Source organism: Rhinolophus ferrumequinum, chromosome 7 (genome assembly GCF_004115265.2).
Source record: "Rhinolophus ferrumequinum isolate MPI-CBG mRhiFer1 chromosome 7, mRhiFer1_v1.p, whole genome shotgun sequence".
In the NCBI taxonomy this organism is placed as follows: Eukaryota; Metazoa; Chordata; class Mammalia; order Chiroptera; family Rhinolophidae; genus Rhinolophus; species Rhinolophus ferrumequinum.
Window position 1 is genome coordinate 53,835,770 of NC_046290.1, and position 23,230 is coordinate 53,858,999.

General features: G+C 33.4%; 1 protein-coding gene across 2 annotated transcripts in view; it reads left to right on the forward strand.

Moving 5' to 3' along the window:
• Nucleotides 1-23,230, forward strand: part of XRCC4 (X-ray repair cross complementing 4) — a 297,733-nt gene that overhangs the window by 92,332 nt on the left and 182,171 nt on the right. For both annotated transcript variants that reach the window (XM_033110629.1, XM_033110627.1), the window contains exons 4-6: nucleotides 7,682-7,848; nucleotides 14,512-14,664; nucleotides 15,714-15,817. In XM_033110629.1, the coding sequence (XP_032966520.1) occupies nucleotides 7,682-7,848; nucleotides 14,512-14,664; nucleotides 15,714-15,817 (424 nt within the window). The remainder of the gene's footprint in view (nucleotides 1-7,681; nucleotides 7,849-14,511; nucleotides 14,665-15,713; nucleotides 15,818-23,230) is intronic.

Below are 23,230 nucleotides of genomic sequence, written 5' to 3' on the forward strand. Positions count from 1 at the left end.
GCTTCCATCTTATAAAGACCCTTGTGATTACATTGGGACTACCTGAATAAGCCATGGTGATAGCCCCATCTTAAGATCCTTGATTTAACTACATCTGCAAAGTCCCTTTGGCCATATAATAAGGTAATATTCAAGATTCTGGAGATTAGGATGTGGACATTATCGAGTGGCCATTATTCAGCCTACCATAGGTAGTGTTTTCATTTTTAGTTGCTACTGTAACAAATAACTACTACAAATTTAGTGGCCTAAAACAGTATAAATTCACTATCTTACGGTTCTGTAGGTTAAAAGTCCAACACAGGGGTCTCAACTAGCTAAAATCAGTGTGTCATCTGGGCTACAATTCTTTCTGGAAACTGTACAGGAAAATCCATTGCCTTGCCTTTTTCCAGCTTCTAGAAACCACCCACATTTTTGGTTCATGGTCTCCTTCTTCCACCTTCAAAGTCAACAATGTTGCATCTCCCTGTGCCTCTCCCTGACTGTAGCTGGGAAAGGAAGGTTCTCTGATTTTAAGGATTTATGTGAATACATTGGGGTCACCAAGATAATCCAGCATAATCTCATCTCAGCGTCTATGACCTTAATATACCTGCAAAGTCCCTTTTTGTCATTGAAAGCAACCTATTCACAAGTTCCAGGAAGTAGGGTGTAGATATCTTTGGGAAAGTACCATTTTGCCTATTACATATGGTAATAATTGACATATTCAAGTATATAAGGAAAGCAAGTGGCTGGCGAAGGCAGGGAGACTGGTAAGAGATGAGATTGGAAAGGTAGTGATGGCCCAGATTATGAAAAGCCTTGTTGTTCATTAGAGAGTATTTAAAGAAAGAATAGGATGTAATAAAATGAAGAAATAGATTAATGCTATTCTAAAGAACTTTCTAGGATGATGGATTTTTTTTTTTTAAATCTATGCTGTCTAATAGAGCAACTACTAACCACATGTGGCTATTGAGTATTAAAATGTGGCTTGTGTTATGTGTGGCTCAGTATTTAATTTTAGTTACTGTACGAGCTATGTGTAGCCAGTGACCACTGTACTGGACAGTGCAGATGCTGGATACATTTTTGGAGAAGTTTTGCTGTGGTGGGAGCAGAAAAATGGACAATAGCTAGAATCTGGGATATGAGATGGGGTTAAGGGAGCTTTTTGTTTTGCTTTTTTTTTTTTCAGATTAGTTATATTGAGGCATATGTGTATTCATTTTGTATTATTGAGTAACAAATCAACAGAAATTTAGCATCTTGAAACCACACACATTTTATCTCACGGTACCCATGGGATAGGAGTCCAGCTATGGCTTTGCTAAGGATACTTTGTCCTCTAGTCACTATCTTATTACCCATTGTATTTTCTTCATCAAATCTACAACTGTGTGAAATTATTGTTTGATCATTGTGTATCATCAACTCCCTCCACTGAAATAAAAGCTCATAAAGAGCAGACACATTGTATTTCTTATTCACAACAGTCTCTCCAGTGCTTACTTAACACATAGTCCATATTCAAAAAATCTGATGAATGAATGAATCAATACATTCTATGTTTCACCATTAAGAATGGGGATACTTATATGAGTAATTTGTAGCCCCTATCTCTTTCCAGCTTTTAACCTTGTATAAGAAAAAGAAAGTAAATAATGTAATGCCATGTTAGATGTTCATAGATGTTCATGCTTATCCACTACACCACCCAAGTATCACTGGATGAATGGTGAATGTCTAGTGGCAAATATAGGGAGGAGCTAGTTTTGTATTGAGGGAGATGGACAATGAATTCTGTTTCGTGCTTTGAAGTTTGAGGTTCATATAGGACACCCTGGTAGTACCACTCCAAAAAGGAATTAATCCTGGAGTTCAGGAGAGGCACCACCTCGACATACACATTTGGCTGTTGTCAGCTTATCTGTAAGAATGGAAGCTATGACTGTAGATAACTCTATAACTCTACAGCGAAAAAAGAGAAGTGGGCCAAGGAGCCAGTCCGAGAAATATTACCATTTAGCATCTACATGGAAGATAGAGAAGCATACTGTGAAGATATGATTAGATAAATATTAGATCTAGAAGTGTGTCAGGAAATCCAAGGCAGTATTTCTTTATCAGCACCTAATATCAAAGATAAAGTAACAGGCAAATAATAAGCAACCTTTGCAGTCAATAGTCCCCTTCCATACCCACCGCCCCCCCAATCCAGTTATTATAAGAAAAGCCTTTCACTTGATTCTGTATATATAGTATAATTTTTCATTGTGAATTATAACTCCTAATTAGGCTAAGATAAATCTACATTTTACTATATTTCCCATGATGCCAAAGACTCATCATCTCTATTGTAACACAGTAATGGAGTGAACATTTATAGTTATTCAAAGTAAAAGTAACTTCTGAGATTCCCTAACCTAGACTTGGGTTTTTTGTTCTCAAGGATTCTCTCTAACTCCCACCAATGATTTTTGCAATTATGAAGACATAAAAAGAATTCTTAGGTGATACTAAATAATATATTAAAACCTATAGCATGGGCTTAAAATGCTAATAATTTGTAGCGTTGTAGTTAGAGCTCAGCATATTTTTTACTTTTAGATTATTACATTTTGATTGTAAGAACCTACAGGATCTAAAAGATGCAGAGACTTGCCTGATCATACAATCATCTTGAGATGTTTAAGCATTTAAAAAAAAATTTTTTTAAGCTGTAAGAAAGTTGAGCAAGAAAATAGTTTGAAAAGTAAGATTAGTAGTTTCACAATGTAGCTCTCTTATCTCTTTAGAAGAAGTCCTTATCTGTATTCTTTTCTCAGCTCTGGTTACCTTAGAAGATAAATGTGACCAGTTGTCAACTTAGATATTTTACTGCTTTAGAAGTTACAAAGTAGTAGTACACTTAGTCTCTTTTTTATTACATAACATGACTGATTTCCTCTATTGCTAGAATTTTACAACTATTAATTACAACTGTATATATACTACTATGTATTTGTTTACCATAGACAAAATATATCATAAATTATAATGGACAGGCTTTACTTTTTTAGTGTACATGTAGGTAGACACAGCTAAACTTTGATATGAATAAATTTGAAAACATACTGGAAAAAAAGTAAATTCCCAAATAATAGGCACTATTATTTGCCTAGTAGTAACGTCAAAATATCTTTATGCTTCTTTTTCCTTTAGCTTGATATTTTGGTTCCCAGGAGAGTAACAAAGATTAATTCTGCAAGGTTATTTAGACGACTTTGATAATGTATCAGAATTCAGACCCATTAGTTCATATGTTCTAAGCAGAATGTCAACTCACACGTTGATAATCCTCTTTTCCCTAGACACATTCAGAATGGCCACAAAGAATTCCCCAGGAATCGCTTAGTACTAGTCATAGTGTTTGATTTACATAGTTTACCAATACTGTATATTTTCTTTTATCTGTTTGGCCCCTCCAAAGAACCTGAAAACTGAGTATATAACTTTATATATTTTTTAGAAAAAAATCTATTTAGGTTTTATTAACCTATATATTATCACAGTATCAAGTGCTGTTATATATTTTTAAAATCATATCCTTATTGTTTAAAGTATACTATTCCATAAAATAAAACTGTCTTATATGCTTAAGCCACTTAAAACATTTCCTAATTTGTATTCAGAGCTTCACTGTCCCAATTATTTGTTTTACCCACTCCATTATAATTATATTCCCTTATTAATAAGGATCATTCCAATAAAAAAATTCAAGTCTTTATTGAGCACCATGAACATATGTCTAGAGCTTTGCAAGATACTGTGGAGCCTATGGAAGAAATGTAAGATATAGTCGCTGATCTCAAAGAGCTAGAAATTTAAAGGAGAAGACTGCAGTTTTGAAACAACCAGAGAAAAATATAAGGAGGGTAAAACAGTGAAAAACTGTGGGGACAAATGCTAAAGTAGTAAGAATAGAGAAGTCTATGTAAGCTAAAATAAAGAGAATTTGACCTGGGCTTTGAAGTGATGGGTAAGAGGTGTGGCATTTAATCTTGGACTTAAAGAATTGACCGACAGATATTCGGAAGAAACAAAACCCTGGCTAAAGAAAATGGATGTTTTCTGAAGTTGAGAATTTTAATGCAGATTAGATAAAAAGTGCTCTCATTAGTTTGTTTTACTAGCTAAAATTATGACAACTTAGACCCAAGTAGTGCATCCTCCTATGATTATCAACATTTAAAAAGTTAATTGTTCTCAACTTTTTGACATAGAAAAATATAGACAAAGGTTAAAATCTAGAAGGCTATAGACTGAATGAGATGGTTAGTATAGGTCTGTCTGTGAACACTGAATTCTCCAGAAGATCTTGAGAACTGACTATGAAAAGATACTTATTTTTGCCCATCCCTCTAAAGAATAAGATGCTTACAAAATGTCTTCAATTTGTGGTTTCTGACTCCAGTATACCATTTGAAGTCCTGATTTTATATTGTAGATTATTTTGAAATTACAGAACTACTAAATAAAGAACAGCCATGCCAAAAGCCTTACATGTCAAACAAAAAACTCAAGTAAAAGATTTTAAAATTGACTCAACCATACAATATAGCCTTTGTGTGAATTTACTGGTTTTAAAAACAATACTTTCCTGAGTTGCTACTTTCCATTTTACTGGCATTATAAAAGAATGGGCTAAATATAGAGTTAGGGCACGGAAATACTTTGTGCTTCTCAGTTCATTAGGCCTGATAGGAGGCTTTTATCAAAGTCAAGTGCACAAGGGCATGTGGACCCTTGCATGTGTAATGATGGGGATAGGTTGGGACAGCAGCAGTGAAAGTAGACGGGTGCTTCCTGTCTTGCTTCTGAATCCTGTATATACAGGCAGGATGGTCCAGTAGAGTCACTGTCACAGGCATAACCGAACTTTTCTCAAAAATAGTCTGAGTATTTCAAGAAAAATTATTTCCTTGGATTGAATTTCTACATAGTTCTTGATTAATTTTTATTGTTTGGAATAACAGATGTCATACCTGTTTTAAAGGAAAAACCTATAATTAGAAAATAGAAACTAAAAAGTAGTTTCCCACTCTTAAAAAGAAATGACACTTTTAGTTTATTCTGTACTGAATAGCTGAGAAAACATTTAAGAATTCTTTTTTGGAATTTTGAATATATACATTTGAATGATATTTTGAAAGAAGTTGCTTGTTATTAGTGATTTAGAATTGGTCCCTTCTTTCCTTGTTATCCAAGATAGAAGGGTAGAAGGCTGGACTTGTGTTTATTTGTATTTCTCTTATTACTTTATTTAGGATCAGAGTGGGGCACAAATTCATTATTAGTTTGGCATTGTTGAAACTTTCAAGTGATGAGAAACTCTTTCCTTTCTAAACATGTCCGTCTTAGTCAAAGTTGCCTGCCAATTGTGATGAGAGAATACAAAATTGTGTGTTTCCATTTTCCTGATAATGTAATCTGTTGTCTAAAAATAAAATAAGTGTAATTTTTCTTCTGGTTTGTATGGGCTTGAAAAAGTAGCACTCAACAGTGATCTTTATTTTGTGTGTGTGCTTGTTTACATTGAGAAGCTTTAAAAGGTAAATGCCCAAATTTACTTCCAATTTATATACTCCTTACACAGATAAAACTTTCTTATTTGAAGTTATATATATGCTTGTTAAATGATTCTTGTTTCATTATATATGAAAATTGCAAATATTTTTGGACCTATGATTCTAAGTTTAAGAGAAATAAATAAATCAGATGTGACAAATTGTCTGAAATAATTTCAACTGAATAAATAAAAATTCTTAGAACTTTTCCAAATCTTTTTTTAGTAAACATTGCTCAAATTGTTTAATTTTGGTTACATATATAAGCCTATACAACTGGGTGTACTCATGGCACTAAAAGGTGGTTTTCCTAATCTGATTCCCCTTCTTTTGTTAAGAAACAGGAAGTGGTAAAATAAAACAAATTAAAGGATTAAACAGACATTATGACCTACTTGGGTTTCAAAGCACGCACACCACACACACACACACACACACACACACACACACACAATTTCTTTGTGGCTAGACAAATAATATTCAATACAAAACAAAAATTTCCTTTGCTTCCCTTTAGGTTTTAAGCTAGTATAAATAAATATTTCTCAACAACTAGGAATCGCAGTATTTTAGCCTTTGGCAGCGTTTCTGTAATATTAAGTAAGACATTTACCTATGTTTTCTATCTGAAAATTTAAAAGAAAGCAGTAAATACAATTCATCCAGAAAAGTTTCCTCTGTGGGGTTAGACATACAAATGATTCTGAATTGTAGGAGTTAACTGAAATATTTTATAAAATGCCACTCAGATTGCAAACATTTGATTTTTACTTCAGTTACCTTTAATTTTATTTGTAAATTGACTAATATGGATTTGTCTTAGAATTATCAACGACTGTTACATATTTTCCAATCTGTATATAACATACTTATAGAAATACTCTTAAAAACGACATTTGGGAAAAGTTCTTATTTGATAAATGCCAACATAGAAATCACTCATCTAAGAGGCTAAAAAACAAAACAAAAACAAAAACCAGAAAAACCTCCGTTTTACTCTCAATTTTACCACACACTCAGTGTCATTAGAATCTTTCTTCAGAATTATGTGTAGGATTCTGGAGTTAATTCTCCCTCTGACTAGTTGTTTAGTTAGGATATCTTCTTATGTCAGGAGACAGCATAACAGCATAGCAAAATACGATCTTGACTTGATTCCTTCAGTATATTAAATAACTATGCCGAACCTCAGTTTACTAATCTATAAACTGTAGATTAGTTCCATTTTGGTAATTGTTAGATGAGTTATATTTGTGCTATGCTTGACTTATACTTCAACTACAAGGCATGGTAGCTATGTAATTATAATTATTTCTAAAATCTTCGTTATAATAATTCTAATTTTAATAGTAAGGGTAATTATAATTATTATTAATTCCTGTTTCAGTATCTTTACCAAATGAGGATAACCTGTGTTCCCTTCAGAATTCCATAACTATAAATAAAACTGTATTATTATACTATTTTATTTTAAAGTGCCTACTAGTAGTTAAGATATTTTTATGTCTTGCATTATGCAAAAGCACTCCGGCTAGACACTTGACATTATTATTTGCAATTTACAGTAATAAATTATTGTTTTTTGATAAAGGAGCTAGTTACTGTGTGATGCCGCCAGGTTTATCAGTTTCCTAAAACCTTACACTTCTCTTAGCTATTACCAAACTTGTGCTCTTTCTTCAGAAGTAGGTTATGTCAATTACTTCATTTTACCATTTAACAGAAACTAGCATTAAAAAAATCTTCATGTATAAGTTCTTTTCTTAAACTGAGCGGAGTGAATTAAAGTTGTAGCAAACAGATGATTGTATGCTTATGTGGTGTTTATGTTGTTTTCTGCTAGGAGGTGGGAGAGTGACTTACCACTTATAAAAATGATTCTTAGGTTATATGTTGGTTTATATGATAAACTTTAGTAAGAAAGTAGAAAGTTGCCTAGTTTTTTAATCACTCTATTTATAACTGGTAAATGTACTGTATTTGAATCTTAAACTTTTCTTCCCCCAAGAGAAATTATGTATATTTAAAACTGGGCTGCTCAATTTTGGTATTCTCCCAAAGCTAATCATGTTTTCCTTTTATCCTAGTTCAGACTTGGTTCCTTCAACCTAGAGAAAGTTGCAAGCCCAGCTGAGGTCATTAGAGATCTTATTTGTGACTGTTTGGACACCATCACGGAAAACCAAGCCAAAAATGAGCACCTGCAGAAAGAAAATGAAAGGCTTCTGAGAGATTGGAATGATGTCCAAAGACGGTGTGTACATGATGTGCTTGTATTATATAAATACCAAGCTCTCTTTAGATTGTTTAGCTTTAAGTTAATGATTTGTAAATTTATAACATATAGACTAGCATATATTTAAAATAAATCTGTCATTAATTACACCTTTACTTAACATGATGACATCCTTGGTCAGGATTGTACATTATAGTAGTACAATTAACATTTTTAGGTCATTAGTATTTGGTGGCACCAGAAGACATAAATGATAAGGGGTGGCCGGTTAGCTCCGTTGGTTCAAGTGCGGTGCTCTTAACAACAAGGTTGCCGATTTGATCCCCGCATGGGCCACTGTGAGCTGCGCTCTTCACAACTAGGTTGAAACAACTACTTGACTTGGAGCTGATGGGTCCTGGAAAAACGCACTTAGGAAAAAAAAAATGATAAGGCGTAATTGAGCAATGAGAATCAGAATCAATTAATATTAATCAAAATTTAGGAAGTTATATTTACAAGGATTAATTTACCTCAAGTTACAGGATTAATAATGAATAAAAAGAGACGTGAAACATAAGCACAATTGATTCCTTATTTGGAATCTTTATATGAATGACAACTATTGCTAATGATGTGTGTTTTGGCTCCTAATAGAGACTTATTTTTCCTGATTGATAGAAAATTCATACTACTGGCATTTTTAAAAGATGAGGTAATTGTGACTACTGCAAAAGACATTTGAAAGCCCTTTAGTTTCTTGATTTTACCTCTTATTTTTTAAAAGTTGAAGAGGAAAGTCACTTTATCTTCTCAATTATGAATTTTCTCAACTATGTCAAGTTGGCCCAGGGTTTAGCCTGTACTATTCTGTTATATGAAAGATGTTTGAAGAACATAAAGTATATATTGTGAACACTTTATCTCTACAGAGACATATATGATATAATATGTATATGTTTGTACATATATATACCACACTATCTGAAAGAATTATGTGGAATGTATATAATAATGATAATTATTACATCCAGTGTATCCAGTAGATTTTTTTAAACTTTCATTCAAACTAGTATTAGTTCTAAAACATAAGAACATTTTATTCTATTTACAGTTCTTTTTAGGGCAATCATTGAGGTTGTTTTCCAGACGTTAGTAATTATACATGGGGGAGTACCTGAAAAATAAGTGAAGGGTTTTATCAATATATATGTGAAAATGAGGTTGACTAAAAGAAATTCTTTCTGTGTATTCAATTATATTCATTAATACAAGACATACAAAATTAAGTTCCTAACACCTGGTTATAGTTGGCTATCAGTTATTAAGAAAGTATGTTGTTCTCTTTTAGCTCTGAATTAATCTTTATCTTCAAGTATATAAAAATAATGAAACCAAATTAAAACTGTACAAACATTAGGAAACCATACAGAAAAAATAAGTTAATTTTTCTCTTTAACTTCTATTTGATTCATGTTTGTATGAATCAATAGCAAGTATCTATGCTAGAAAGCATGTTTTGGGGCCTATATCTGTAGTTTGTGTGTGTTTTTCTATTTATATATGAAATGAATCAAATTAAAGGAGATGTACTGTGGTCGTGATAAGCCATTATATTTAAAACTCAAAATACCCTCAGGATGATAGGAAATTTGATCCACAAATTGCCCACAAAAATGCAGACTGGGTACTTGGTACTTGAACAAATTGCTTTAAAATGCCTGCCAGAGGTTGAAAGAGGTATTATCTCATCAGTATTCAACACCATTGCCCTAGAAAAGAAAGCAGGATGGAACAAAGATGAGAAAATGTTCCCTGTGCTGTAAAACAGTGTGTGTGAGGGGTACATATAATATGTGGCCCACACATGCTTGATTTGCTATTTCTGAACTATCTGTAAAGTACTTTTGTGTTATTGTGGCAAAAGGTTTTCTATTTGATCAAAAGCACAGCCACATATCTTATGTCCTGACTTAGTATGCTCCAGCTATTCTTTTCTTCATAAATACTGGATCAGACATCTTCAGAGGCTGAAGATATTTGCTATTGCAGTGGCCCTCCAAACTGAGAGGAAAGAGAGTCCACTCCAAAGAATTTTAGATTCTTATTATATATACCAGATGTTAGTAGCTTTATCTGTTTCCCAAATTTGGTGTTCTCCTATCAGAGGAGAAAGGGGCTATTTTAAGGAGTTATAAATACATCTTGACCATGGACAAGCAGTACTTTCTTTAGCATTCCCTCTCAACAGCCTTCGTATACTCGAAAATAAGCAAAGGATTTACAGCTCCAGCTTCTGTGAGGCAAGGAGTACTGATCAAGTGTCTTTAGAGAGGATTAGAAATAGGACATGAATATGAGTTAGGTAACTGAGGACATGGAAAGTAGAGAATCATTGGTTGAGACGATCATGTTAGTTCTGGCCACAGTTCAGTTTTCTGGGCATCCTCTGCTTACTCGCATATCAGTGTACATCCACGATCCAATCATTTCTTACCCATCATTGTCCCAAACTGTGTATGCGTAGGGGAGTGGAAAGAGGAAGAAAGGTATAAAATAGGTGCAGAGAATCCCTTGTAAACAATGGTAGATAGGTCTAAAATATATTTAACACACAATAGGATATGTGAGCAAAAATCAATCATATATACATGTGCTTATACCAGGGAAATGTTTATTATAATGTTTAGAGGAGAAATATGAATTACCAAAACTCTGAGTAATATCCCACTGTTTTGCAAACCATATCTTTAGGTAAAAACTATTTAGAAGGAGAAAATGAAATTTTAATAATCTACGCCTGGAAATGTGGATTAAATTTTCCTTTACTTTTTGGAGGTATTTTTTGCATATGTTTTGGTATTTAAATATGCATTATTATTATAATCAGAGCTAAGCTATTTCCATTTGTGATGACAGTGGAGAATAAACAAGGTTTGAGTAAGGAATGAGGAATTACACTATGATTAAAAAGAAAGAGCTTTAATGTGTAGATTTTAACATATATGTTTGCTTTTTTTTTACTGTTTAATAATTGTGGTTTTAGCTCCATTTCGAACAAGTGACATTGCTGGATTAATATAATTTTGTATAGTTTAGATAGAGAAAACATTAGAAATATTGTATGTGAATCCTTAGGTCATTAGCTATATTTATTCCACTGGCTTTTCCTATTTAATTTTAAATAACAACTCCCACATTCTGTGTTATTGCATGGGTCTTTTGTTTGCACTCAGACATCAAGTTAGAAACTCTCCAGCTTTACTCTGAGTTTTTGTTATTGAACCTATAATTTGAGGCAGTTTTTAGCAGATTGAATTGGGTTGACACTCATTGAATCATTAGAAGAGACCTTGAAAGCTCTTCTACTTCATCTCTCTGCCTTCAGGCTAGGATCACATTATATCCAGATGAATTAAGTCCGATTTTTAAAGACCTCAAGAGATAGCTTCGGCTCCCCTTGGTAGCCCATTACAGTGTTTAAGCACAGCCACAGTCAGAAAATTCTTCCTTCCATCTATTGGTAATCTGAGTCCTTCATGGTACAGTAGTTGAAGGCCATTTCCTCTTGTTCTGTCCTCCGAAAGGATGAGGAACAGCTGTTTACCATCTTCTTGGTACTTAAGGCTTATTAAGTCTCTTTACCAGTGCTTTTTTTTGCCAGTTCTTCTTAGCATTCTTTGTCCTTTGAACTCTATTAATATTTTCTTTTGCAGTGCAACCCTGACCTGGATATAAATTTGGCCAGAGCTGATTGTAAATATAAGGATTACTTCACTGTTTCTCAATACCACATGTTCACATTTATGTATCTATTGTTTTATTTTGGGTTATCATGTAATCTGTTCTTTTATTTTGAATGTTATTTCTGCATGAAATTGCTTTCTGCTCTTATTTTTGTTGTTATTTTTACTTGTTAGTCTTAGATTCTTTGTTTTCTCACTCAAATATTTTATTTTGAATACTCAGCATTTTTCATATTGAGCTTTTATTCTTTTAATGTTTTTTAAAAAATTACTATCCTTTGGTCCAAGTTCCTAGATATCTCAGTCCTAAATTACTAATTAAACTTAACATATTGTTCTGTTGTCCTAGTCACTGTTGAAAGGATGAAGCATCATATAGTCTTTCCCTGTTTGAAATTATTTATGGTTTCATCAGGTGTGAGCTTTGCCTTAGAAATAAGTGACCCTTGGGCTAGTGTGGTCTGATTGGATTGTGTATGAGTTCTCCTTTAGTATCACTGAATTTAGCAGTGAATCCGGCATTTCTCCTCCACTGAATGGTCCCACCTATTAATACCTGTCCAGTCCTTGAGGTGGAAGGTTGGCAGGAGGCAAGTAATATGGAAGGCATAGTAACATCATAATGCCATAAGGGAGGACTGGCATTTAATATGGGGCATAGGAGATAGTAGGTACCCTCTGAGTTACTGAATAGTTCATAAAAGGATAGCTTTCTCTGAATTTGTTGATAAATTAATAATTAAGAGTAAATTTATTTCCTGAACCTGTTCACAGTAATAATCTGTCCCAGCTAACCTCTCCTCCCCAGCTTTGTCTAGAAAATGTTATCCAGTTTGGTCCTCTGAAGTTTGGTTGCAACAAAATCCTAAAGCTTTGCTAAAACCAAGCGAGTTTAACTTACATGATGCCATCATTCTACCGAGTTTGCTCTCTTATCACAGAAATGTTGTCGCCTTTGGCAATGTGACGCTAGTTATTTGGGTTAACGATATTCTCTGGACAAAATATATGATATTTCATTTTGATACCTATTTTCACTTTTAATTCATTTTGATAAGTGCACATACTCTTTCAATAAAGAATTATTGAAGTGTGTCTATAGAAATTAAACATGCGTTTAAGTCAGATAAATTACTAATTGGTTACTATTCCTAAAACTGTAGATAATAAATTGTACAAGATTTTTAGTGTACATTTTTATAATTGATTTTTACTTTGCATATGTTTAAAGCATTTTATTACTAAATACTCAGCTATCTTAATGGCATGTATGTTCTATTCATTTAAAACATTTTTTTTCAGTTATTGTGTTACATTAGAAAATAGTACAATAAAATGAGAAATAATATTTACTTAACACCTTGCATCTGAAATACAAATGTAGTGACACATCCCTGCTTAAAGTAAGCCATCAATATTGGCAGCTCTTCAACTTTGGATCTTCCCCCCAACACACACACCTTTTGGTGTACTTCTTGCTCAGAGAACTATGCTTGATGAAAGGAGTACTGTTATATTAATATTTACCACAAATTATTTTAGAAACTGAAAAAGTTGAAAATATTTCTGTTACAATGGTGAATAGCTGTTAAAGGCATGAAAAATATAATATTCAGAATCACTGGTTCCCCATTTCCTTATAAGATGCCCATATTAACTCAATTTATCATATATCTCATAAAGAGCTACTCAACATCTGTTGAATGAGGAACACTGTGTTAGGCATTAAGGATAAAGCAATCAATAGTGCGTGCACACACACACACACACACTCTCTGTCCTTATGAGTTCACAGCCTTGGCAATGACTATGCTATAAGAGTGCTGTAATTGGTCCCAGAAAATATATTGCCATATGTTTCTTTTCATCTTATGAGAGGCCTAATTCTTTGCATCTCTAGATAGGTATGTTGTTGAAAGCATAAGGTCATATATATCAAAGGTATCACATTTTGACATTTTTGTTTCTAATTATTTCACTGAAAAAATATGTTTTATATATTAAATATATAACATATAAATATAAAAAAATATACAGTATATATAATAAAAATACTAGGATACCTGTATAGAACAACAGAAGTATAAATAAACAGTATGGGAAAGAGAAAACTAGGCAGAGTTTAGACTAATTTTAAAAGGATATTTAACATGAAATCGTTTATATTTGAATCTTTAAATATATGTTTATTCATGATGTGTGTGTATGTACATATCAAGTATATGCAACTCTACTAGTTTGCTTTTTTATATATATCTGCGACATCAAAATTAGTACCATCTCTTGTTAGCTCATTTGAACATTGTAGAAAGAATTAGAAATGATAAAGAATTTTCTGTTTTTTCTTATATATCAAAAATTGAAGATATATAGTGTTTCACATTTGCTGTTTCATTAATTTCTTAGAAATTTTAAGTTGGATACTTTCATGAATTGTATGTGGTGTGTGTGTGTGTGTGTGTTTGTGTGTGTGTGTGTTGCTGTGTTATAAGATACAACTGGGTAAATTATTCTTGCCCTGGAGCATTTTATAATCTATTCAGGTAAATCAATTAATCACAAAACAGGATAACTGTTGCTATTATAGTAATATTAACAAAGTATGGGAAACATAGGCTTTAGTTAGCCTTGTTTGAAATTTCTCCCGTAAAATATTCTTTTGGATATCAACCAGATGTGAATAAATTATTACATTAGGCATTTAGATGTTTTAACAGTATTTTTTTTGGTATCAGTTTCCAGTTTTAATCTTTATCTCAGTACCTAAATTACTAATATTAATAAACAATACGTTCTGTACATGTCTATCTAAATAAAACTTTAAATCAATGAAAGCATGTAACAAAATGTTTTTTAATTGTATTTTCTTGAAATCGTCTTCAGTATTATATTGAATAATATTAATGCTGAGAAAAACTGCATCGTTTATTTATCTATTTGTTTATTTACATTTTAGGTTTGAAAACTGTGTGAGTGCTAAGGAAACTGTGGAGACTGATCTTTACAAACGGTTTATTCTGGTGCTGAATGAGAAAAAAGCAAAAATCAGAAGCTTACAAAAATTGTTAAGTGAATTTCAAGAACTAGAAAAGAACATCGAACATAAAAGGTATTTTGGCTTTTCTGTTTTGAGATGGCAGACACATAAATTTAAGTGGAATTTCTTCCCATCCCACACTTAATGAAAGTTAGGTGCCAACATTTTAGTAGTGTGAGATCATTTGATGGTCTGGGGTTGGATGCAGTGGACTGGAGAATTCTCAACATGATCTCTCTATGTCTGCCCAGCTGTCATGCCTATACTTAAATCATGAAACTGTTATGAGGCTCATTTAAATGTTATTTATTTAATTTTTAGACATCGCTAAAAAATGTGTTAGTGACAAACTTTTATCTGCAAACCTACAGCGTTGAACGCACATTTGTAATTTTGGTGTCTAAGTAATGGTTAATTTTAGAAGCAAGTAGTTCTGAGAGTGGATGTGTACTTGATTTTTAAGGGAGAATCGTAGGTGACTAATTACTAGTATGGATTGGACAATTATAATTATTTTTGGCATTTGCAGATACAGGTTAGGGTCTGTTGCCCTGAATCTGAGAGAAAACATAGGCTTAATACTAATGGCATGATATTAATATAAAGAATATATCATTTGGAGTCAGAGGGTCCTAGTTCAAATGCTGGTCTGCCATTGATATCTATTACTACGTGACTTTGGGAAAGTCCTTCAAACTCTCTGTGCCTTACTTGCGTGTCTTCATAATAAAAATAAAGACACTTGTCTCAGAATTTTCAGAACAGGTCAAATGAAATGAATGCAGAATTGCTTTGAGATCAGTAAAATACTGAACACTGTGACCCACTCAAGGTAATTTGGAAAAATAATATTTTGATAGATGAATAATAAGTGATAAGAAACTGATTGAAGAATTAATTACAGTGAGCACTCAAGCACATTTAGATTAAGTAAAAGGGAAACTTGTTCTTAAGAGAGTTAACAGTCTTTGAAGTGCTTTCATCTGAATCATATATATTTCAATATATGTTTGTTTAATTATGTTTTTCCAGGGATGTTTTCTATAATTACTTACTGGTGAATTTGATACCTAGCCAGGGGTGAGTTGATAATTTATAATTCTACCTTTCTCTGTTTCTAGAGAAACGACATGTTCTGAAATGACTGCTGCCAGAGACGCAATCTACAATGCAAGTACTGATGAAGAAGGTGAAAACCTGCCGGGTCCTTCTGGGTCAGCTCCAGGTAAAATACATTTATTTCCTCACTTGGGCTTATTACTCTAATGTTGATATCCCATAATGGAAAATCTTACGAAAAATTTTTCCACAAAAAATTCTTAAGAGTTTTTAGTGTAAAACCTCAAACACTTAATGTTAAAAATGAACATTTATTGTAAAATGCAGCAATTCATTAGCAACAACAAAACGAGCAAGCAGGCACAGGTACACACAAACCAAGGTATACTGTTGCTTGTTAAAGAAGGATGCATCAGCAATAAGCAGGGTATGCCTTCATGCTAAATCTCTCCAGCTCAAAGCTGGCTGCCTTTAACATTTGAGCTCTTATCTAGCTAGAGCTATAGGTGGGGTAATGGAACAGGGTGCTTTAGATTACCCTGAGGTGGAGGCCTTGTCTCTCTGTTCAGAACAGGCATTGTGATAGGGTAAGATGGCATAGAGGAGAAGAGAAGGAGAAATCGCAGTTTAAAGTATCTGAACCTTTCTCGGTACCTCAGATCAAGTATCCAGCAGGTTTTTAAACCCATGGATTATTTTTTCTAGAGTTTTATAGATCTCCTAGAGACAGAAGCTCCTGAACTCAGCTTATACTTAGATAGTTATGACATAAGCCCAGTATTCTCAGAATTGATGTTTGATTCCTTTCTTTAGCAGTTGTATTTTTGAGTGTCTGTTATGTACCAGAAACTTTTCTGCACGGTAGAGAGGAAAGCACAAAAAATTCTGCTTTCATGGAGTTTAAATTCTAGTCAGACAATAGCAAGATGAATACATTTGATGTAAAATATGTTAAATGCTAAAGAGAAAAATAAACCAGGGCGAGATGATAGGAAATGTCAGGGTGGGAATAGGACGAGGGTTGCAATTTGAGCCAGGGCACCAGGAAAGGCCTTAGTGAAAAGGTGGTAAGTCTGTCTGCGGGGAGAGCATGCCATGCTGAAGAAGCGTTTCCTACAAACGCCCTAACGGGGAGAGCTTGCCTCCTGATGTGTCCCAGCAATACTACGGAGGGCAGTATGAATAAAGGGCAAAGATAGGGAGAATTGGGAGATGGGATGAGTGACAGGCCAGATGATGGATAGGGTTTTGTAATCATCATTTAAACTCTTACTTTGATTATGTTAGAAACTTTTATAGGGTTTTAAAAGTCAAGTGACATGATCTGACTTGTTTATTTTTAATTTAATTAAGCATATTGGGGTAACATTGGCTAATAACATGGTGTAAGTTTCGGGTAAACAATACTCTAATACATCATCTGTATATTGATTGCATCATGTATTCACCACCCAAAGTCTAGTCTCCCTCTGTTACCATACATCTGACCTCCTCTTCATCCTCTTCCCCGCCTCACTTTCACTTCCCCTCTGGTAACCACTGTTCTGTTGTCTGTGTCTATGAGTTTTGTTTGTTCGTTTGTTGCTTTCTGTTTCATATCCCACATATGAGTGAAACCATATGGTTCTTATCCTTTTCCATCTGACTTATTTCACTTAGCATGATATTCTCAGGATCCATCTATGTTGTCATAAATGGCAGTGTTTCATCATATTTTATTGCCGAGTAGTATTCCATTGTATACATGCACCACATCTTTATCCAATCATCTGTAGAAGGAAACAACTTAGGTTGTTTCCACATCTTGGCTGTTGTGAATAATGCTGCAGTGAACATAGGGTTACTTATATATTTACGAATAGGGTTTTCAGTTTTAATAGGATTGATCTGGCTGTTGTGCTGAGAATAGACTATAGGATGATAAGCACAGGAGAAGATGCAGCAAATGGAAAGCTAGTTCAATAATAAATGAAGGATGAATAGCTTAGACCAGAGTGATAGCAGCAGGTGATAATGGGCAGATTCCAGATATGTTTAGAGGCAGCAGGATTTGCTGATGAAGTGGGTCTGGGTCATGAAAGAAATGCAGACAGCAATGATGGTTCAGTTTGTTGGACTGAAATACTGAAGGCACAGAGTTGACTTACCTAGATGGGGGAGACTGCAAGAGAAGGATTAAGAACTCTGTTTTAGAAACATTAATTCTGAGATATTGAATAGGAGGTTGAATATACAAGTTTGGAGTTTAGGGGAGGACTACTTTTTGAAGATACATATAAGTAAAGATGGTATTTAAAACTGGCTGAAATATCAGTGGTGTTAGAGAAGGGAGAAAAGAGCAGTGATCCAAGGACTGTGCCTCACTGCACGTGAATGTGTAGAGGTGAGGAAGGTGAGGATACCAGCAAAGAATGCTGAGAAGGAGCAGCCAGGAGTAGCCAGCAAATACTGGAAGTGGGGTATCCTGGAGGCCAAGTCAAGAAAGTATTTCAAGGATAAGACAGCGATCAGCTAAGCTGAATGCTGCAAATTAGGCAAGGAAGATGAGGTTTGAGGACTAAGGGATTTAGCAACTCAAATGTCACTGGGAATCTTATCACACATATTCAATGCAATTGGAGGGAATAGAAGAGAAAAGGAGATTCAAAAGGAACCAGAGGAAGAATTGGAGAGAGAGAGAAATCGAAGCCACACTTTTTTTAAAAAAATTTTTTGGGGGGAATATTGGGGTACAGTGTGTTTCTCCAGGGCCCATCAGCTCCAAGTCGTTGTCCTTCAATCTAGTTGTGGAAGGCGCAGCTCAGCTCCAAGTCCAGTCGCCATTTTCAGTCTTTAGTTGCAGGGGCACAGCCCACATCCCATGCGGGGATAGAACTGGCAACCTTGTTGTTGAGAGCTTGCACTCTAACTGACGGAGCCATCCGGCTGCCCCCTAAGCCACACTTTTTAACAAGTTTTACTGTGAGGAAAAGGAAAGACCTGGGGTAGTAGGCTGGAGGGGGAAGTGGAATCTAGAGGTTCTTTTTGTTTCCTTAGATAAGAAATAATATCAAGTTTGCATACTGTTGGGAGTAAATAAGGAAAGAAGGGAAAAAGTGTCCAGGCAGTAGACAGGTAAGGATTCCAGTAATTCTGCCTCTAAGTAGATAAGAGAAGATGGGATCAAATGGACTAGTGGCAGGATTCATTTAGCTAGGAGCATGGGCACTTTCCGTAATGATAGGAAAGAAGGTAGAATAAATGGACAAAGACACAAGAAGGTATCTAATCGCAGCCATGGAAGCTTACTGATGTTGATTAAATTAGTTGTTTGATTAATCTGATTCTAATTAGATTTGAATTGTATCACACAATCACACACCCTTTCTTTTGTACATCAGAGTTAAATTTCTCTTCATTTGGAGGCTATGCTTATTTTACATTAGTGACCCATTTAAAATGAAATCATTCTTTAATAATAAAATATAATGGAAAGTGCACAAAGAAACAGAATCTGTACTCTTTCCAATTTAAACATTTAGAATTTTTATTGAATACAATGGCCTTTGATTTTGTTCCTTATTCACAGCATCTCACCAAACTTTGAAATAGATGAAAATTATTGTTGAAGGGAAAATGTATGGTTTAATTTGGGTATAGGAGAATGGGGTCCTTTATATATTCATTCTTTTTTAAGCAGATCTTTAAGCTATAATTGTACTATTTTAAATTTGGCAGAATTTCTCTTCACTTCAAAATGTTTAGTTCCTTGCATATTTTTTCTATATTTTACACAGCATATTTTCTTTAACTCATATATCTGGTTCACTACATATTTGATGCATCAGTCTCTCATTCCTGTTTTGTTTTTTTTTTTTTTTTTAATGCATTTAGCTTGCTTTGGGCAAGTTTTTGATGTCAAGAATTAAGAGCATTTTATTGTAAGTTTTAACTATCCTTTTCCTTCTGCTTTGGTAATAAATATATGGAAAGCTGAAGTTTGCTAAAAAAAAAAAAAAGAAAAAGAGCTTAAGATCTAAAATGCTTGATATTGAATTCAGAACTAGATTCCATAGATCTGAAGGAAAATGTATATGTTAAACAACAAAGTGAACCTCCTTATAATTAACCAGATTCCATAATTCATTCTTTTACAGAGAAAAAATATATTCTCAGACAATTTTTTTTTAATCACAGTTTTGTCTTTTGGTATTTTACATGTAATTACTATGTGTTTGAAGCCGAGCAGTGACAGTTTTTTTCTGAACTTATTCTGCCATCTTGACATTAAATACTTATTCTCAGATTACAAGTAAATATGTGAATTTATTTTAGATATTGAAGGCTCATGTTCATGTGTGCTTTCCCTACTCTAAAAACAAGAGGAAAGGAAATACATGAGATTGAATACATTTATCTTTCAGACAGCGATTTCTTTAAGTGGCTAAATGTGGACGTTGGTAGTAATTTTTATCATGTAAATGTATTTTCATCATTAATTATTAAAATCACCAAATTTCTTCTTGAGTTGTTCACATGATTACCCCATTCCTGCATGATAAAATAGGTTCTAGTAAGACCGAGATCGTTTAGTAATTCTACATAATTCATTCAAGAAAAAGGTCTGTTTAGTTTTATGCATATATCCAGAAGTACGGTAGAGATGTTGTAGGTTTTATGAATAAGCAATCTGTTTTATTACTTTTTTCTCCAAAGCTTAAAATATCCTTCCTATCATTAGAATTGTTGAGGAAATAACTAATGACAAGTAGCCCAATCTAATAAACTACATCATGCTCCTATGAACTACACCATAAAGTATGAAAAAACCTCTAAAATATTCATTAACAGTTTATTAGCTAAAAGGATATCTATGAAGTATTTTGAAATTTAAACATCACAGTCTATACCACCCCAGAACTACATTTTATATTTTTCTGTAGCAAGATGTACTTCCTCTATGGCTAAAGTTCCAGAATTTCTAGATAGGTAGCACTGGTATTACAGATTTTATTTCTTTATCTATGACTGCATACTAAGATCACAGGTATTTCACCTTTTTTCAGATTAAGATTATGAAAAATAAGATGGTTGCTAAGGTCTCTATGTATAGCTCAATACCTCCATTGCAAAGGAGGATGTTTTACTTTCACTCTCATCTGATTGGTATTAACTCCTTATGGCTTTAAGGATTTCCTAGTTAGTCTGGACTCCTCCTACCTCTAAAGTATTTTTTGTTTTTTAATTCGGTGGAAACCTATTAGGTTATTATAGATATCATAAAACAACCTTCTCTGCAGGAAACCCTCTGTTTCTTTGTATACAAATCAAGGTAACATCTGATGTCCATGGCTGCGGAGAATCTTCAAGTTGAGCTAGGTCCCCTGAATAACAGAACCTAACCGTAATGTATAGAGATATAATAATAAGCATCTGAGTGTCAAAACTACCAGCAGTGCATGAAAGTGGCCTGACATTTGTCCCAGTAATATATGATATAACCTAAAAAAAAAAAATTACGGTTTTTTTAATGCATTTTTTGTATTTTTTCATAACCATATTGAAATTGTACTAACAGTATGTGAGAGTATGTGAAAATGATTTTTAAATATATATGAATATTCCAAGAATTTTAGCGATTATTACAAAATATTTCTTATTCTTAACATAGTTCAAAATGCATGTGAATATTTAGTGGAAAAATTGGGTTTATGTGAGAGAAATAGGATCTTTCTTGTGAAGCATTTTGAATTCCTAATTGACTGCTAAACCCGTCACAAGAGGAATTATTTTAGTGCCTCATAATTACTTTTAATTACTTAAATAAACAATATTTTTGAATTGTAATTATTTCTATTAGTAGAAGTTGACAATATTTCTCACAATTAGGGACCAATGAAATCAACCTTCCTAAAACTACAAATAAGAAAAATACTTACTGTAGAATGTTTTACCCTTGTTAACTTCATATTAAAGGTGCACAACCACTAAAAACAAATCAAATAAGCTTTCTTGCCACTTTTCTGCATAATTATTAGTCTGAGATTTAGCATATTAGTTTAATTAGTCTTGCTTATTAACTAACAGGAAGGTTTCTGTATAACTGCTATCAATAATTTAGGCTTCTACTTAGTTGGTAGGCTTCCTGAAAGGAAGTGTGATTACAGAATAGCCTTTTTGAAAATAAATGAATGGCTATGTCAAACAGTTGATGAATACTGATATAGTAGCTTTTAAAAATAGAACAGAATCCAAAATTTCTATGTATCAAAGAGCTTGTTGCTTCCAACAGTGAATGTCTCCTCACAGAGGGGATAACAACATGTACTGCCAAAGAGATTACTCAGAAGTTCAGCTTTACAATCACAGATTCTGCCCTTAATCTTATCCAGCTTTTATCATAGACACATTTATTTATAAATTCTAAATAAAGAGCTTGGTTTGATAAAACCTATCACAAAACTAGAAAAGCAATTTGAATGTATTTACTAGCAATTGTGAGCTTTTCTTCTCCATAACCAGTGTTGCTAAGGAATGGCATTATATACTTAAGAAATCTAGATCTTATATAGTTCTAGAGCGTGCATCTAGTTCAAATCCATTAGTTTTCAGATGAGGGAACAGAGGCCTAGAATGGTTAAGTATATTACTGTTAGTCACTCAGGAGAAAAGAATGAGAAAGTACTTGCCTTTTATAATAAAAAATTAACCACATTTGCACATCTCTTTTGAGATAGTGTAAAAATCCTTGCAAAATTCCTAACCCTGAGGAAATTGCCATTGATGCAATAGAATGATGAGAGTATTTTTTCTCCAGAAAAGAAAGATCCTATTTGTTTATAAATTCTCCAGAAAGATATTCAACATCATCATATTGAACAAATAAGACCTCATGATATATAGCTTGTGGAGAAAATTCCAGAATGTACATATTTCTGTTAAGGGCATCCCTCTGTATTTTTTTTATTGAGATATAATTGACATATAACATTGTAGAAGTTTAAGGTGTACAACGTGTTGATATAATATATTTATATATTGCAGTGTGATTTGCACCATAGAGTTAGCTAACATCTATATCATGTCACATATTTATCATTTATTTTTTGTGGTGAGAATAATTAATTTGTAATCTCTTAGCAACTTGGAAGTTTATAATATAGTATTGTTGACTCTAATCACTATACCGCACACTAGATCTCCAGGACTATTTATCTACTAGTTGCATCTCCCCCATTCCACCACCGTCCCCCAACCTCTGGTACCCACCGTTGTACTCTTTGTTTTTATAAATTTGGCTTTTTTTGATTCCACATGTAAAGGATAGTATACAGTGTTTGTCTTTCTTAATCTGACTCATCTCATTCCCTTTGTATATTAATTGCTTCAGATTTTAACTTAATACTTATTTACCTGAGAACTCTCAAATGTACTAGTAGTTGTGAGCAAATCTATGATAATTTCTCTGTACCTCACCGTTTAACTATAACTGATATGATCTCTTAAGCAATTATTCAACATCTTTGCTGTGTTATTGGAGAGACTAAAAGAAATTCTGTTAAGAATATTTGTCTCTGGCTATGGATGAATGAGAAGGCTG